Raw genomic sequence first — 18308 nt, forward strand, 5'->3', positions numbered from 1 at the left:
CAAGGACATAATTGGAAGACAGTAGAACTAAATGCAAAAGTTGAGGTAATCAGTCCCTCAGCCTTGGAGTTGGTGTAAAGATCATCATAGTTGTGAAGAATCTGGAGCACAGGCAAGAAGGCTGGCAATTATATACTTGTGTCAAGTGGAAAGGAACATGTAGCAGATGAAGACGTTGTCACTGGTAGGCGGGATACCCCAGTTAAAGTACATCATTCCCGAGGGACGAGTCAGTAGTAGTAGTAAAGAAGGTTGTGGAGATGTCCTCTGAATCAAGATTCCATGATGTTCCATGAGTGCGCTGCTGCTCTGTGTATATGCCAAGAAGATGGGTTTTGGAAAGGCAAATAAGAGGGTATACCTTCTGCATCCTAATAAATATTATGCAGCTGTTGCTTCTAGCAGCTGAATTGAAGCTATTGTGAGATTCTTGGAGAAGGAGGAGAAGGTCCTTTCCTATGAACAACAGGTGACATTTATTAGAATGTTTGAACAGGACCCTATTTAGCCCTATTATATAAAAAAAAATTCCAAGTGGATTCTCTGCAGGTGATACATTCCTCAAGTGCTCTCTTGCTCTACCTGGGGAACCATATCAGTGGGTCATATTCAACCTGTATATAGCCTTATGCCATTCCAGCTGGAGTTTGGTTGCCAGACCTACTACTCTGCCATCTCATTCCTTCTGTCTTTTCTAAATTTTGTCTATCACCTTGGGCTACAGCTTGCCATGGGCATATTACATATTTTTCCTTTTGAGAGCCTTTTATATTAAGTTGGGTGATTTTTTCCTTGGATCTCTCATGGAGGGCTAGGCCTGCACTATCTGTTTTGGGTTGGGAATACACCTAGCAACCAAACTTATGCTGTGATCTTCGTGGTGGAGAGAGGGGAAAAAACCTTTCATTGTCCTGCAAGGCTTCCTGTGTCAATTAATGTTCAGATGTGAGCTGCTGTCTTGGATTATGGTCTCAATATACCTGTAGTCAGAGAGGTTGACTTCTATCCCTGCCCTACTAAGACAGTGCCTGAGGTATGTCTTTGTATGTAGTAGTTGGGATCTCCTAAGTGCCAAGTTTTGTTGATGACCTTGGCTAAGTTCTTGGAACATGAGTTTATTTATTCTTGAAGAATAAAGACTTTTATTGATGGGACAAGAGTGAGGGTTGCATTGACTTTGTGGTAACTGCTAGTGAAGACTATTGTGCACAGTTGCCAAACAAATCCTGTGTTCACTGCAGAGCTCCACACAATTCTTGCTGTTCTCATCCTGATAGCTGGCTAAGTTGGATTTTAGTTCACAGTACTCAGATTCCCAATTCACTTTTGTTTGCCCTGGCTCAGTATGCCTCTGTCTTCTACTGTGGTCCTAAAAATCCAGGAGTGGCAGGCCTGGTCTGACCTACAGACGAGAAGCAAGTTAAATGAGGGCATTTGGCTACCCTCCTTCAACAGAAATTGTAACTTTTAGAAAAGGCTGTGTCAATTGAAGACTGGGCATATACCTCACCCATGGCCATTGTTTACAGATGCTCTTGTCCCTTACTGTGTATGTGGCTTGTGGCATGTTTGTCTGTGGCTTGGGCCTTTTTGTTTGTCATGGTTTTTATAATTACCAGGGTGCCTTAAGGATCTCTGACATTAGCAGTTTAATCAGTTTTAGTTGATGCTTGTTATTTTAGCTTGGTGTGAAAGCATTTATTCGTGTTGTGTGTTTTATTCATACTAGTAGGTTATTATTATTTATTACTGTATTATCTTTGTGTTTGTGTTTTGTTTATTGCAAAGAGTTCTAAATGATCACTTTTTAAATTTCATAACTACTTTCCTACACTTTTTCCTTTCCTCACCTTAGTTCTTTGACTTAATAATTTATGAACTATAATAATTTTTCTGGATCAAGTGTAAGTTTTTATCATGATCCTATTGAGTATTTGATCTCTAATTACAGTTGTTGAGAAAATTATATATTTCAGCAGAGGAATGTGCAAATTAGAGGTCAGTGTTTCAATATTAAAGCATTGAATACCATTTTCTGCTTTTTCTATGCTGGCATGTTGGGTGCAATTTGCTTCAGTCCAGTTATGTTTGTGTAGTATTGATTGCAGCCAGTGGGAGGGGCCACCGCCTCACGTGATTAGAGACCACTCGCTTAGTACACTGACTGGATCCTAGCTCTTGGAACTTGTGTTCATTTCTCATAGACTTACCTATACTTTTGCCATGTTTGAGGATCCTGTGTGTTGGTGTTGTATATTTTATATGCACACCTAATTACAGTATTTCTCATGGTTGATACTTTTTTATAATTTATTTTATTTATGTAGGTGTTTTCAGTTCATTATTTTCTTGATTTTTTTCCATTTACTGTTAATTTTGGCTTAATTTTATTTTTTTCAGAAAACATGCTTTATTACAATTGCTTAGATTTTCCCCTTTATTGGCTATCTTTTTAATGTAGCTGCTGTCTGGTTTTGTTTATCCTTCCCATCTTAATATATTAATTTATTTTTATTTTTCTCTACCATTAATTAGTGCTTGTCAGTTGTGTTGTGACAGCAACCTGCTCATGATTTTCCCTTTCCTTTGCCCCTGCAGATAATGCACCATATTGTAAGTCAGGCTCACTGCAATGAAGGTAAAGGTAATCAATACAGGTGGGGACTTTCATGTGTTGTGTGCAGTTAAATGCCATCATGGGGGTGAAGTCTTGTTATTATTGCTTCTGAATAACCATTGGCACTTGCTGGTCACTCCACTTGCCGGTTATGCCTTTAGTAATGTAGACAGCTGGGTCATTGAACTTTATTTTGTTAAGCATTTTTTGTGTTTATTTTAATTTTTTTTTTTTGTGTTTTCTTTTTAATCTTAGCTCTAAGTTTTATATTGTAAGGTTAATATTGTATTATTTAGTAATAGTCTGTTCAGTACTTAAATTTTTTAATATCATTGTGAACATGGTAGTTGCTTGCAGTACTGTGAATGTAATACAAATTACAATAAATAAGTGTTAGTGTTTACTAAGCACAGTACATGGGTAATTAATTTAAATGTGCAAATTCAAGTTCTTCATACCCGTGGGAAAATCAAATTGCGAGGTAACTAATATTTGGCTTACCAGCATATCATACATCTTTTAAAGAGTTCCATTTTTATGTTTAGTAAATTCAACAAATTTTATTATTGTTGAATGCACTGTAATTGTTTTCCTTACTCTACCATAAAAATTATTTGCTTTGTTTGTGCTTAGCAATATTTTATTACATGTAAACTACACTTTGTATACTACACAAAGAAATAAATTTTTGTTTGTTTATTGCTCATGATTCTGTTGCACATATTTTTAAATTTTTACTTGTTTTATAACATGCATTCCTTATTTTTAAAATTTGTGTTATTGATTTTTTTTTTTAGAATTGATGTTCATTTAATAAATAAAAATTCTAGCTGACAGGTTGGTATAGTACAAATACAAAAGTTTATATTGTTTAAGTGATTAACTGAATTAACTGGTTAGCCAGACTTGAGTCATGGAAGTGGGAAGTACAATGCCTGTAGTACTTTAAAGGAGGGGTTTGGGATATTGGATGTTTGGAATGACATAAACTGTCATGTCTGGGTGCCTCTGCAAAGACAGTGATTATGTGTGAATGATGGTAGTGTTTCTTTTTTGGGTCGCCCTGCCTCGGTGGAAGACAGCCAATGTGTTATAAAAATCATTTGCTTGAAAATGCTGTGCATTTCCTATTTTTATTTGTATTACCTTAATGATATAGATTCTAAACAGGTTTCTTATTTCTGTCAGTCAGTGCTGTGCATTTTGATTCTTAGTCATTTTATTTTATTTTCAGGGTTGAGTTCCAGCATCTGTATCAGATCATCAATGCTATAGGAGAGGCATCCTCCTTTGCTCAAGGTCTCAACAATGTTATCACAACAGCAGACAAACTGCAAAATTCTGACCACCTTCTTTATCTCATGAAAGAAGAAGATGAATCCACGTAAGTAATATGCTTAACTAGCTATTAGAGAAATATTTTATAAGATGTAAAATTTCTACAAGCACATTCAAGCTCTTATTTAATGCTTATTGCCAGGTGAATTACCATGCCATGTCTGGCAGTTTGCTTTACCAAATCTGTTTGCAAAGTTTTAAATGTGTGCCAGATAATGTAGTACAAATTTTTAGCAAACTAAATTATTCATGCAATTCTTCTTCTTTGAACAAGCTGGCCGTATCCCACCGAGGCAGGGTGGCCCAAAAAGAAAAACAAAAGCTTCTCTTTTTAAATTTAGTAATTTATACAGGAGAAGGGGTTACTAGCCCCTTGCTCCCGGCATTTTAGTCGCCTCTTACAACACGCATGGCTTACAGAGTAAGAATTCTGTTCCACTTCCCCATGGAGATAGAGGAAATAAACAAGAACAAGAACTAGAAAGAAAATAGCAAAAAACCCAGACGGGTGTGTGTATATATATGCTTGTACATGTGTAGTGTGACCTAAGTGTAAGCAGAAGTAGCAAGACGTACCTGAAATCTTGCATGTTTATGAGACAGAAAAAGGACACCAGCAATCCTACCATCATGTAAAACAATTACAGGCTTTCGTTTTACACTCACTTGGCAGGATGGTAGTACCTCCCTGGGCGGTTGCTGTCTACCAACCTACTACCTACTATTCATATTATTTTATTTTTTTTATTATCACACCGGCCGATTCCCACCAAGGCAGGGTGGCCCGAAAAAGAAAAACTTTCACCATCATTCACTCCATCACTGTCTTGCCAGAAGGGTGCTTTACACTACAGTTTTTAAACTGCAACATTAACACCCCTCCTTCAGAGTGCAGGCACTGTACTTCCCATCTCCAGGACTCAAGTCCGGCCTGCCGGTTTCCCTGAATCCCTTCATAAATGTTACTTTGCTCACACTCCAACAGCACGTCAAGTATTAAAAACCATTTGTCTCCATTCACTCCTATCAAACACGCTCACGCATGCCTGCTGGAAGTCCAAGCCCCTCGCACACAAAACCTCCTTTACCCCCTCCCTCCAACCCTTCCTAGGCCGACCCCTACCCCGCCTTCCTTCCACTACAGACTGATACACTCTTGAAGTCATTCTGTTTCGCTCCATTCTCTCTACATGTCCGAACCACCTCAACAACCCTTCCTCAGCCCTCTGGACAACAGTTTTGGTAATCCCGCACCTCCTCCTAACTTCCAAACTACGAATTCTCTGCATTATATTCACACCACACATTGCCCTCAGACATGACATCTCCACTGCCTCCAGCCTTCTCCTCGCTGCAACATTCATCACCCACGCTTCACACCCATATAAGAGCGTTGGTAAAACTATACTCTCATACATTCCCCTCTTTGCCTCCAAGGACAAAGTTCTTTGTCTCCACAGACTCCTAAGTGCACCACTCACTCTTTTTCCCTCATCAATTCTATGATTCACCTCATCTTTCATAGACCCATCCGCTGACACGTCCACTCCCAAATATCTGAATACGTTCACCTCCTCCATACTCTCTCCCTCCAATCTGATATTCAATCTTTCATCACCTAATCTTTTTGTTATCCTCATAACCTTACTCTTTCCTGTATTCACCTTTAATTTTCTTCTTTTGCACACCCTACCAAATTCATCCACCAATCTCTGCAACTTCTCTTCAGAATCTCCCAAGAGCACAGTGTCATCAGCAAAGAGCAGCTGTGACAACTCCCACTTTGTGTGTGATTCTTTATCTTTTAACTCCACGCCTCTTGCCAAGACCCTCGCATTTACTTCTCTTACAACCCCATCTATAAATATATTAAACAACCACGGTGACATCACACATCCTTGTCTAAGGCCTACTTTTACTGGGAAAAAATTTCCCTCTTTCCTACATACTCTAACTTGAGCCTCACTATCCTCATAAAAACTCTTCACTGCTTTCAGTAACCTACCTCCTACACCATACACTTGCAACATCTGCCACATTGCCCCCCTATCCACCCTGTCATACGCCTTTTCCAAATCCATAAATGCCACAAAGACCTCTTTAGCCTTATCTAAATACTGTTCACTTATATGTTTCACTGTAAACACCTGGTCCACACACCCCCTACCTTTCCTAAAGCCTCCTTGTTCATCTGCTATCCTATTCTCCGTCTTACTCTTAATTCTTTCAATTATAACTCTACCATACACTTTACCAGGTACACTCAACAGACTTATCCCCCTATAATTTTTGCACTCTCTTTTATCCCCTTTGCCTTTATACAAAGGAACTATACATGCTCTCTGCCAATCCCTAGGTACCTTACCCTCTTCCATACATTTATTAAATAATTGCACCAACCACTCCAAAACTATATCCCCACCTGCTTTTAACATTTCTATCTTTATCCCATCAATCCCGGCTGCCTTACCCCCTTTCATTTTACCTACTGCCTCACGAACTTCCCCCACACTCACAACTGGCTCTTCCTCACTCCTACAAGATGTTATTCCTCCTTGCCCTATACACGAAATCACAGCTTCCCTATCTTCATCAACATTTAACAATTCCTCAAAATATTCCTTCCATCTTCCCAATACCTCTAACTCTCCATTTAATAACTCTCCTCTCCTATTTTTAACTGACAAATCCATTTGTTCTCTAGGCTTTCTTAACTTGTTAATCTCACTCCAAAACTTTTTCTTATTTTCAACAAAATTTGTTGATAACATCTCACCCACTCTCTCATTTGCTCTCTTTTTACATTGCTTCACCACTCTCTTAACTTCTCTCTTTTTCTCCATATACTCTTCCCTCCTTGCATCACTTCTACTTTGTAAAAACTTCTCATATGCTAACTTTTTCTCCCTTACTACTCTCTTTACATCATCATTCCACCAATCGCTCCTCTTCCCTCCTGCACCCACTTTCCTGTAACCACAAACTTCTGCTGAACACTCTAACACTACATTTTTAAACCTACCCCATACCTCTTCGACCCCATTGCCTATGCTCTCATTAGCCCATCTATCCTCCAATAGCTGTTTATATCTTACCCTAACTGCCTCCTCTTTTAGTTTATAAACCTTCACCTCTCTCTTCCCTGATGCTTCTATTCTCCTTGTATCCCATCTACCTTTTACTCTCAGTGTAGCTACAACTACAGTTAACATTTCTAAAATACTTGACAACAAACATGTTAAAATATCCACCAGCTCTTCAACTACTATTAGAAACCTGGTGCAAAAACCCAAGAATGACTCTCGACTCTGGTAGGAGTGCAGGAGTATACACAGTACCACGTGGGGGTGTGACAAAATATATGTGGGAGAAAACGATGAGATCTCTGGATAAGGATCAGGGAACACAAAAACACCTGCAGCCGTGATAACTATAGATACGCATGTGTCCAACACAGGTTATGATGTTGGACACCTCTTGAAATTCAGTGAGGCTATATTAGTCATTAAAGAAGATTTACGATGGCAGAAGTGTATAGAGGCTGCCCTGATTGTTGTCAGTAACATTATCCATAAAAAATCCAGATATTATACTATTTCCAAATTGCTAATCAACTGGATATTACCCATTCTGGAGACTGCTGTAACATTATGTTGTCAGGTCCTTCTCAAACCCAACCCATCTCGCCACACTTGTATTACTACTACCCCTCTCATGGCTTATCACATGACTCAAGCCACTGTATATACTCATTTCTTGCTCCTCTCTCTATTAGGACTGAAGAAGCCACTCGTGGCTAAGCTTTCTTCTTCTTTCGACAAACCGGCCGTATCCCACCGAGGCAGGGCGGCCCAAAAAGAAAAACGAAAGTTTCTCTTTTTAAATTTAGTAATTTATACAAGAGAAGGGGTTACTAGCCCCTTGCCCCCGGCATTTTAGTCGCCTCTTACAACACGCATGGCTTACGGAGGAAGAATTCTGTTCCACTTCCCCATGGAAATAAGAGGAAATAAACAAGAACAAGAACTAGAAAGAAAATAGAAGAAAACCCAGAGGGGTGTGTATATATATGCTTGTACATGTATGTGTAGTGTGACCTAAGTAGAAGTAGCAAGACTTATCTGAAATCTTGCATGTTTACGAGACAGAAAAAAGACACCAGCAATCCTACCATCATGTAAAACAATTACAGGTTTCCGTTTTACACTCACTTGGCAGGACGGTAGTACCTCCCTGGGCGGTTTCTGTCTACCAACCTACTACCTAGTCATGGCTAAACATTTCCTCTAATGTCCTGAACTGTACATAAGTGTCTTTTTTTCCACATGCTAATATATTTTGACAAACCAGATTTTTGTGATATATCATTAGGTACTCATAATAGGAGGGATTGCCTTAATGCTTTGCATAATTATTTTTTAATCCACCCTTTCCTGGAGTGGAGAATTAATTTTTGTATTGACTTGAAACTAGACTTGTGTAGACTTTCAAGTAGCACTGTGGTTACATTACTGAGAATGGTGTATTACATGAAATAGTGTTAAATGAATAGAAAAAACACTCAGAAAGATAGGAATGTGCTCCTGACATTTTGGAGTAAAACTTTAAAAATTTCTTTAGTGTGTCTTCGTCATAAATAATGAAGTTTTAATTCCTCACATTGTAGTTGGTGCTTATTGATCTAGAAATACAGTACAGTGGAACCTCAAAAATCGAACTGCTCCCAACACAACCAATTATGTAAGTGTATTTTTGTAAGTGCTTTTATAAGTGCATTTTTGAGGGTCTGAAATGGACTAATCTAATTTACATTACTCCTCATGGGAATAAATTCATTCGGTAAAGGCACTCGAACAGCCTTCTGGACCAAAGAAAGTTCGATTTTGAGGTTCCACTGTATGTGGAATAGATTCATGTGGCTATTTACAATGTCTATACAGACATGTGGCAGGCAGTGTCACCACCACCACTTGCCAATCTCAGTAAAACTAATTCACAAAGGAACTCATAACACATACCAAACATAAAACTAGAAACAAATGCAGTTGGAAAGTAATGTCCAAGAAAAATGCAGAGGTTCTGGACAGTAATAACAGGGTGTGGGAGGTTATTGTTGGTTATTAACCCTTTCACCTTCATAATTTTTAAAATATCTTCTAAAAAAAATAGTTTTTTTCTGAAGGTAATGACACTAAGAATGCAAAATTTGAAGGAAAACATACGAAATTATGCAGGTGTGATGTTGTCATTCTGGGTGCAATTTATGCATCAACAATTTCATCCACTTTAAGACCTATTTTAGGCCAATTACATTTATCAGATTGATGCAGTTCCTGTTGATTGAGTGCAAGACACTACCTGTTTAACTATTAAAACTACCCCAAAAATGCCCAGAAATTAAAAAATAAGCCCATTTAATAATAGTCCAAAATAATAAACACAGTAGGGATTCCAGCCACTAAATGACCTCTCTTGTGTTCATTAGTTATGTTCCCAGGCCTATCCTCTATAACACCTTCCATTTTGAATCCATCATCACACAAAAAAATTGAAGTTTTAGCCTGTTTCTCAGCTAATAAAACTAAGAATGATTAGTCATGGTTTAGGCTCTCCCAGTAACTGAAGTAAAAGCCCATAAAACAGACTTAGGAAAATCACCAAAAATTTAACATTTCCCCCACTTTGAGGATTATTTGAAGCCACTTTGTTTGCTGCAGTGCTGCTCAGTTCCTGCCTACTTGCTTCTACTAGTGGAATTTTAAAGCTGCTGAAAATGCTCTACATAACAAAAGGCTTTCTATAAAGTATGTCAGTAATACTGCCTTTTCCTAATTACATGTAATTGTAATCTATACTGTGTAGAAATAGTTTATCTATCATTTATCACTCAGACTGTACTGATACACAATGACTAAAATTATATGCTAGTTCTAGATTTAAGTACTATGTGATTAGTTTTCCTGAAATGCATTTCATTATAAGTGGCTTTCTTCTGATCCTTCGATTGTATCAAGTTATGGTATTTTGTATTATAATTATTTGATAATTGTAACGAATTGAAATATAAAACTAACGACTGTAACTTCTTTGTATGGCTCTTGAAAAATAATTTTATTTATTAACATTCTTATGTACAAAGTGAAATATTTCAGTGTTTCGTTCTTTATGAACTGAAATTATTCCTTTGTAAGTTTCCCAGCTGTTTCAACAAATAGGAGCTGCTAGTGTTTTTTAGCAGCACTGTAGATGGGTTAGTAGCAAAATACCAGCAGGATACTTTTAAAAATATGAAAAATTCTGTACAACAAGTGTTAGAAGCATTTATTTGAGCTGCTATAAAGTAAACTGCTTTGATTCTTATGACTGTACTGGAAATTGCACTAGTGGTCACTTAACATTCTTTTCAAATTAATTATCAGTATATTACAGGAAAATTGTGATAAAATACTTTTATATTAGTAATTTTAATTTATTTGTATTTGAACACTGACATTTGGTTTGTACTTGAAGTTTTGCGTTTGTATTTTCTTCGTGTAGTTCTTGTATGTATTTGTTTTATTTGTAATTAAGGGTTTCCCCAAAAAATGCAGTACAGGTTGGCCATCTCTAATCTGCCAATCAGTAATCTGGTTCCATCGATAATCCGGCACTAATTTTGGCTAGCTGTGGAGACAACTTTGTCCTTGGAGGCAAAGAGGGGAATGTATGAGAGTATAGTTTTACCAACACTCTTATATGGGTGTGAAGCATGGGTGATGAATGTTGCAGCGAGGAGAAGGCTGGAGGCAGTGGAGATGTCATGTCTGAGGGCAATATGTGGTGTGAATATAATGCAGAGAATTCGTAGTTTGGAAGTTGGGAGGAGGTGCGGGATTACCAAAACTGTTGTCCAGAGGGCTGAGGAAGGGTTGTTGAGGTGGTTCGGACATGTAGAGAGAATGGAGCGAAACAGAATGACTTCAAGAGTGTATCAATCTGTAGTGGAAGGAAGGCGGGGTAGGGGTCGGCCTAGGAAAGGTTGGAGGGAGGGGGTAAAGGAGGTTTTGTGTGCGAGGGGCTTAGACTTCCAGCAGGCATGCGTGAGCGTGTTTGATAGGAGTGAATGGAGACAAATGGTTTTTAATACTTGACGTGCTGTTGGAGTGTGAGCAAAGTAACATTTATGAAGGGATTCAGGGAAACCGGCAGGCTGGACTTGAGTCCTGGAGATGGGAAGTACAGTGCCTGCACTCTGAAGGAGGGGTGTTAATGTTGCAGTTTAAAAACTGTAGTGTAAAGCACCCTTCTGGCAAGACAGTAATGGAGTGAATGATGGTGAAAGTTTTTCTTTTTTGGGCTACCCTGCCTTGGTGGGAATCGGCCAGTGTGTTAATAATAAAAAATAAATAATTTCAAATTCCCGGGGTTGCCACACCAATCTGCCGCTACTGTTTGGTGGCGTTACGTGCCTTACAAGTCTTTCGAATTTCTTTTTCTTCATGTATTGTTATAACCTGATCACTTTTAGCCCTAGCCATGGTTCCAGTGAATAAAAGAAATGCTTCTTGTTGTGTAAAGCACATACACCATACATTGTCTATAAATGATAAGGTGGCTTTGAAGCCACTGTCAGTTGCCATGAGCTCAGCTCACTCAGATGAGCTGTGACCAGTAAATTTGGGCCCACATATGAGAGAATAGGTCTGTGTGGTAAGTGTGCTCTATATAAAAAAGAAATACTGCAGCATGCAGTGCACAATGAGAAAAAATAGCGACCATGCTCTTGATGTAAAACAGCGACTTTTGCGGTGTATTTTCGTATGGTTTGTATGGTTGTATTCTCATTTTTATCTCATTGGATAGAATGGAAGATGTTACAGAAATAGATATAATTTTGATTGGTTTCATGCTGGAAAGTACCTTAAAATTGAGGTCAGAGTAGTGGAAATGTTCGATTTTTGCCAATGTTCAAGAGTAAACAAATGACATCATCTTCCAATGCGTGTCCAATTGCTCACCTTGACCACATGAAGTACATTGACAATGTGCAAGCCGAGGCTGAGCTGGAGGAAAGTGCGTGGCAAAGCCACAACCAGACTAATACTAGTGACAACCTTTCTACTTCCCTTTCCTCTACTACTACGACCAATGACAGTCCTGTACAGCCACATACATATGATCTGAGACCCAGGACAGCAGTACATTTCTGTGACATTGACATACCTGTTGCCTTGTCCGACTCCTATGCAGACTATGCTAATTGTCTTTTCACTGAAATGGGCATCAGTACTCATGAACTGTATAGTTAGTCCAAATAGCAGAGTCAGGGTGGACAACACCATGTACATATGTAATCTGTTTTTAGAAGGGTACCCATAGTGTTGTTATACTTATATTTGTGTTGTTGTATTTGGATATGTGCATTTGACCCCATCCATGATACTGACCACAGTGTTCTTTTCCATTGAGTGATAGAAGTACAAGAATATAAAGATAGAGGAACATTGCAGTAGGCCTACTGGCTCATTCTTGGCAGGTCCTTTTCAAATTCAGTCCTTCTAGCTATTGTGTGTAATCCATTTTTAAAGCTTCTGAAGATGTTAACTTATGTGACCCAACTTGGCAGATTGCTCCACTGATCAACAAGTCTGTTGCTAAACCAGTACTGGCCTATGTTCTTTGAAATCTGAATTTATCCCAATTGAAACAATTGTGTAGACAAGCTTCATATTTGATTTCTTTTTCAGAGGACAGTGTCTTGTTGTTGGCATGCTTAAGGTTGGCCGTAAGAAGTTATTCCTTCTTGATAGTGAGCAACGAACAAAGGAATGTGCACCTCTCTGTGTTTTAGACTTCTACATTCATGAGTCAAGACAACGCAGGGGTTATGGCAGGAGGCTGTTTGATCATATGCTACGGGTAAGAAGGTTACAGTTCTTTTGTTGAAGTGCCAATTATTCTATATCACTATAAATTACCAGAAAATGGTGAACTATGTCCAGTAGAATTATTAGTGTGGGAAGAAGCAAATATGACTGTCTGATAGAGAAGTACCATAATATATGATGTGCTGTTTGTGTATGATGTGTCTGATATTTATTGTGAATAATTTAGTGTTCTGCAGCCTGTACATTCTTAATTTATTGCTACTGTTTTTTTGTCTCATCATTTGGCTTTTTGAATGATATCAATACCATTTGTCATTTCTCAAATAACTAAGTATAATAATGACAGTGATTATGTATGAATGTTGGTGAAAGTGTTTCTTCTTTTTGGTCACCCTGTGTATTTAGAAAGGAGTAACTTTATTGTTGTATAATTCATCATAAGTCAGAGATCTGGAGAGTTTATCTGGAGTTTTATCTGGAGAGAGTTCCGGGGGTCAATGCCCCCGCGGCCTGGTCTGTGACCAGGCCTCCTTAGGTCAGTGTCCCAGGATGCGACCCACACCAGTCGACTAACACCCAGGTACCCATTTTACTGATGGGGAACATAGACAACAGATGGAAAGAAACACGTCCAAAGTTTCTACTCTGGCTGGGAATCGAACCCAGGCCCTCACCGTGTGAAGCGAGAGCGTTAACCACCAGTTCTCTATTAGGGTATAGATTAAGTACTGTAAATAATATATTTTAAATACTGTATTTCAATATTCTTTTTAACATATTCACTAGTAAACCTGTCTCTGTAGGCCTAGATTTTTTTTTTTTTTTTTTTTTTTTTTTTTTTTTTATTTTGGTTTGGTATTGTGAATTCTGGGGATTATCTGATTATGTTTTCTACATATTATTTAGTTTTTTCTTCTTCAAAATTTAGTGTTGGTTTTCATCCATTTATATTCTTTGTTTACTACTGTTTAGTGTATATTAAGTTGATAAAATTTGAGTACAAGAGGACCACTAATCACTGTATTATTTTGTTGAAATGATAGCTTTATATGTGTAAAATATCTTGTAGATTGTAGAGATAGGAAGATACTAAAATTTTTGCCGATACCCATACTCGATTTTAGGCCGCTGTTGATACCATCGAAATTATACTCAGAATTAAATGATGCTGATACCTTGTAACATCCCTAATAGACTGATCTTTATCAACTTTTAGGATGGTCCTCTGTTTTTTCTCTGCTTGTTTACATGTTAGTCAGTCTATTTTATAATGATGCTTTTATTAGGTGTTGCAGATATCAGTGATATAGCAGTCACCTGTGGTTCTTATCTTTTTTTTTTTTTTTTTTTTTCAACAAACCGGCCATATCCCACCAAGGCAGGGTGGCCCAAAAAGAAAAACAAAAGTTTCTCTTTTTAAATTTAGTAATTTATACAGGAGAAGGGGTTACTAGCCCCTTGCTCCTGGCATTTTAGTCGCCTCTTACAACACGCATAGCTTACAGAGGAAGAATTCTGTCCCACTTCCCCATGGAGATAAGAGGAAATAAACAAGAACTAGTAAGAAAATAGAAGAAAACCCAGAGGGGTGTGTGTATATATTCAAGGATAGCTCCAGGTCAAAGAGGCTGACCAGGTCCCTACTTAACAGAACTCAGTGTGAATGCTTTGAGAAGATACCAGAGCAGCGAACGGATTTCCCAGTGCATCGTTTCAGCGTAAATAGTTGAAGTGTTGTGCAGAAGGTTTGGTGTCGTCGAGTCAGGACCAGTCAGCGCCTCCCCCCCTCTCCTCTGGGGGGGAGGGGGAGGGCGTGTGTAGTAAACAGTGACCCTCTCATAACGCCTCGCCCCTGCCCGTCTCCCCCGCCTCACCCACCCAACTCCCAGCGCCACCCCATCCATAGAGGGTACTTCTCCCCTAACCCACGATGTCAGCAATGGCACTGCAGGGAGTGCCGGGCTCACAGGAACTTCCACTACAGGGACAGCATCATGGAGTTCGACCGCGAGGCAGCTGTCAGGTGTGCCACAGGCAGTGTGTACTCAGTTCCTCAAGCTTCAACATCCATGCACACGAGGGCCTGGGATCTTCAGTCAACTTGGCGTCCACCAGGACGTTGCCATGTCCCTAGGACAGCTCTCCATCTGGCTGCTAACGGAGTCACTGGCTTCTTGGACCTCTTGGGGAGGGTCGATGGTGCTCGTGCAAGCAGCAGATCCCGGGGCAACTTGCTGCTGTTTGCAATGGCTGTCTGCCGAGGAGAGACAGGCACCTAGCAACATCTGTTGTTGGGGCAATGGATGAATTCCCTGCTATGTTTGTTAACTGCTCATTACTCTGTAATTTGTCTATGATTGTAATCATGTGATAACGTGTTTATCATTCATTACCTTTGAAACTTGTCATGATTTTGACCAGCTCTACCTGGAGCTCATTACCTTTGTAAATTCTCATGATTAATGTGTTTATGATTCATTACCTTTGCAATTATTCATGAGTGTGACCAGCTCTACCTGGAGCTCATTACCTTTGTAACTTGGTCATGATTATGACCAGATCTAGTTCATTAACTTTGTAACTTGCTCAGCTATCAAAACTTTGGAGTCCAGTCCCTGGACCAATTATGTACCTCTGTATTCTTTGACTACCGCCCACAGGATGGGTATGGGGTGCATAATAAACATATTAAACTAACTAACTGTACATGTATGTGTAGTGTGACCTAAGTGTAAGTAGAAGTAGCAAGACGTACCTGAAACCTTGCATGTTTATGAGACAAAAAATGGACACCAGCAATCCTACCATCATGTAAAACAATTACAGGCTTTCGTTTTACATTCAATTGGCAGGACAGTAGTACCTCCCTGGGCAGTTGCTGTCTACCAGCCTACTACCTAGGTTCTTATCTTGTGCGTTCACGTAATTGTTTTACGGTATTTATTTCCAAATGATATTTCCCTGCCTCGGTGGGAGACGACCGACTTGTTGAAAAAAAAAAAAAAAAAAAAATCAAACTTCTTCAACCGGTATCATTCATATAAACATGCTTTTGTATCACATATTGGGGACTGCAAAAAATAGGGAACTAGCTCAGGGCACATAAGGTTATCTTATTTGATGAGCTGAAATGGCATTTAGGTATAAATAAATGTCTATTATTTGGTGAGCATGCAATTGTTTTTTCAAGGGAATAGAAAAGTACAATGTACTTTCTTTCAATTTCTCAGGATCAGAATGTTTTACCAGGTCACATGGCAGTTGACAAGCCCTCAGATAAGTTCCTAGGATTCCTGCGGAAGCACTATCACCTCTACAAGCAAGTCAACCAGCTGAACAACTTTGTTGTCTTTGATACCTTCTTTACTGATAGACCAAGTAAGTATACATGGACTAAAATTTGTATCATAAAGTTTGAAATGTAGTAGCAGACTGTTTTCCCAGATTCTTGTTCACCTTGACCTTCGCTTAATTTCTAAAAAGAAGTTAACATCAATAATCCTTTGCTTGTCCAGTATTTTTGCATTCTCCCACCAAGTGATAAAAATCTTGGTGCATTGAGACATCTGTGGAGACAGTTATATCTATATAAGCCAAAAGGTGAATGTACCAGAGTATAATGGTAATAACATTTATGTGAGTGTGAAGCACAGGTTTTAAATGTCACATCAAGGAGGAGGCAGGTGAGGGCAGTATGTAGTGTGAACATGATGAAGAGAAGTTGGAGTGTGTATATTAAAAGGTGTGGGGTTATAAAAACTATAATTTAGAGGGCTGTGGAGGGGTTCTTGAGGTGGTTTGGGCAAAATAGGATGACCAGGAGGGTATAAATTTGAAATGCAGGGAAGGAGGGTGGGATTCATCCTCTGAAGGGAAGATGAGTAAAAGAGGCTTTGAGTTTGAGGCTTGAGCATTCACCAACTTCATGCAAACACACGTGTGTGTGTGCGTGCTTGTGCGCGTGTGCGTGCGTGTGTGTGCATGTATGTGTGCACGTGTGTGCGCGCGTGTGCATGCGTGTGTGCGTGCGTGTGTGCGCACGTGTGCGTGTCCGCCCGCCCGCCCACCCGCCTGAATACATGTAGCATTGGTGTGCCTCTGACAAAACAGTGATGGAGTGAGTGATGGTGAAAGTGTTTCTTATTTTTCAGGTTACCCTACTTTGGTGGGAGACAGCTGGTAAATTGAATTTTTTTTTTTTACAGTATGCATAAGTTCTACTGGCCTCAAAAATGTATACTCAGTATACGTGAAACAATGAAAGGGTTAAAAATGCTTACCATTGGACTAACTCCTTTTAGATCCTCAATTCTGAACGTGTTGCCTATTCATTGAGCTGACTTTTTTTTGTCATGAATATGGCAGTAAACTTTGCAAGATTTCCTATCGATTAACTGATGTAATTGTTAGGATTTATAGCCATTGCGTACTGTACCTCAGTTTTTGCACTTTTCAGATTTTTTTTTTTTTGTGTGTACATGATGGGGGCTGTTGCTAGGTGAAATGGCACTGTACTACTTTTTTGGTTTTGCTTCTGTAATTGACACAGACCAACAAAATACTGTGCTGTACTTCTTATATATGATAAATAATGTGTATAATTTCTGAAATTCTACTATTAGTTGCTGAATGTGGTGGCTGTAGGATTATTAGGTGCAAAATGTTTTATATATAGTAGTATATGCACAACTTCCTTTAGGTAATGGAAGAGTGGATATCAGGTTGAAGGGAGAGAGTATGGAGGAGGTGAATGTATTCAGATATTTGGGAGTGGACATGTCAGCAGATGGGTCTATGAAAGATGAGGTGAATCATAAAATTGACGGGGCATAAAAGGTAAGTGGTGCACAGAGGAGTCTGTGGGGACAAAGAACTTTATCCATGAAAGCAAGGAAGGGAATGTATGAAAGTAGTTATACCAACGCTCTTATATGGGTGTGAGGCATAGGTGGTGAATGTTGCAACAAGAAGGCTGGAAGCAGTGGAGATGTCATGTCTGAGAGCAGTGTGTGGTATGAATATAATGCAGAGAATCCCTAGTTTGGAGATCAGGAGGAGGTGCGGGATTACCAAACTATTATCCAGAGGGCTGAGGAGGGGTTATTGAGATGGTTTGGACATGTAGAAAGGATGGAATGAAATAGAATTACTTCGAGAGTGTATAAATCTGTAGTAGAGGGAAGGCAGGGTAGGGGTCAGCTTAGGAAAGGTTGGAGGGAAGGGGTAAAGGAAGTTTTGTGTGAGAGGGGCTTGGACTTCCATCAAGCGTGCATGAGCGTGTTAGATAGGAGCAAATGGAGACAAATGGTTTTTAGGACTTGATGTGCTGTTGGAGTGTAAGCAAGGTAACATTTATGAAGGAATTCAAGGAAACCACCTGCTCCAGACTTGATTCCTGGAGATGGGAAGTACAGTGCCGTCACTCTGAAGGTGTGTTAATGTTGCAGTTTTATAACTAGTGTAAGCATGCCTTTGGCAAGACAGTG

The 18308-nt window shown here is 39.2% G+C and overlaps 1 protein-coding gene across 3 annotated transcripts in view; it reads left to right on the forward strand.

The window, feature by feature from the left end:
• LOC128694140 (alpha-tubulin N-acetyltransferase) overlaps positions 1 to 18308 on the forward strand; it is a 70600-nt gene that overhangs the window by 7660 nt on the left and 44632 nt on the right. For all 3 annotated transcript variants that reach the window (XM_070093653.1, XM_070093654.1, XM_070093655.1), the window contains 3 exons: positions 3852 to 4001; positions 12682 to 12853; positions 16053 to 16200. In XM_070093653.1, coding sequence (XP_069949754.1) covers positions 3852 to 4001; positions 12682 to 12853; positions 16053 to 16200 — 470 coding nt within the window. The remainder of the gene's footprint in view (positions 1 to 3851; positions 4002 to 12681; positions 12854 to 16052; positions 16201 to 18308) is intronic.

This window comes from Cherax quadricarinatus, chromosome 43 (assembly GCF_038502225.1).
Source record: "Cherax quadricarinatus isolate ZL_2023a chromosome 43, ASM3850222v1, whole genome shotgun sequence".
Lineage (NCBI taxonomy): Eukaryota > Metazoa > Arthropoda > Malacostraca > Decapoda > Parastacidae > Cherax > Cherax quadricarinatus.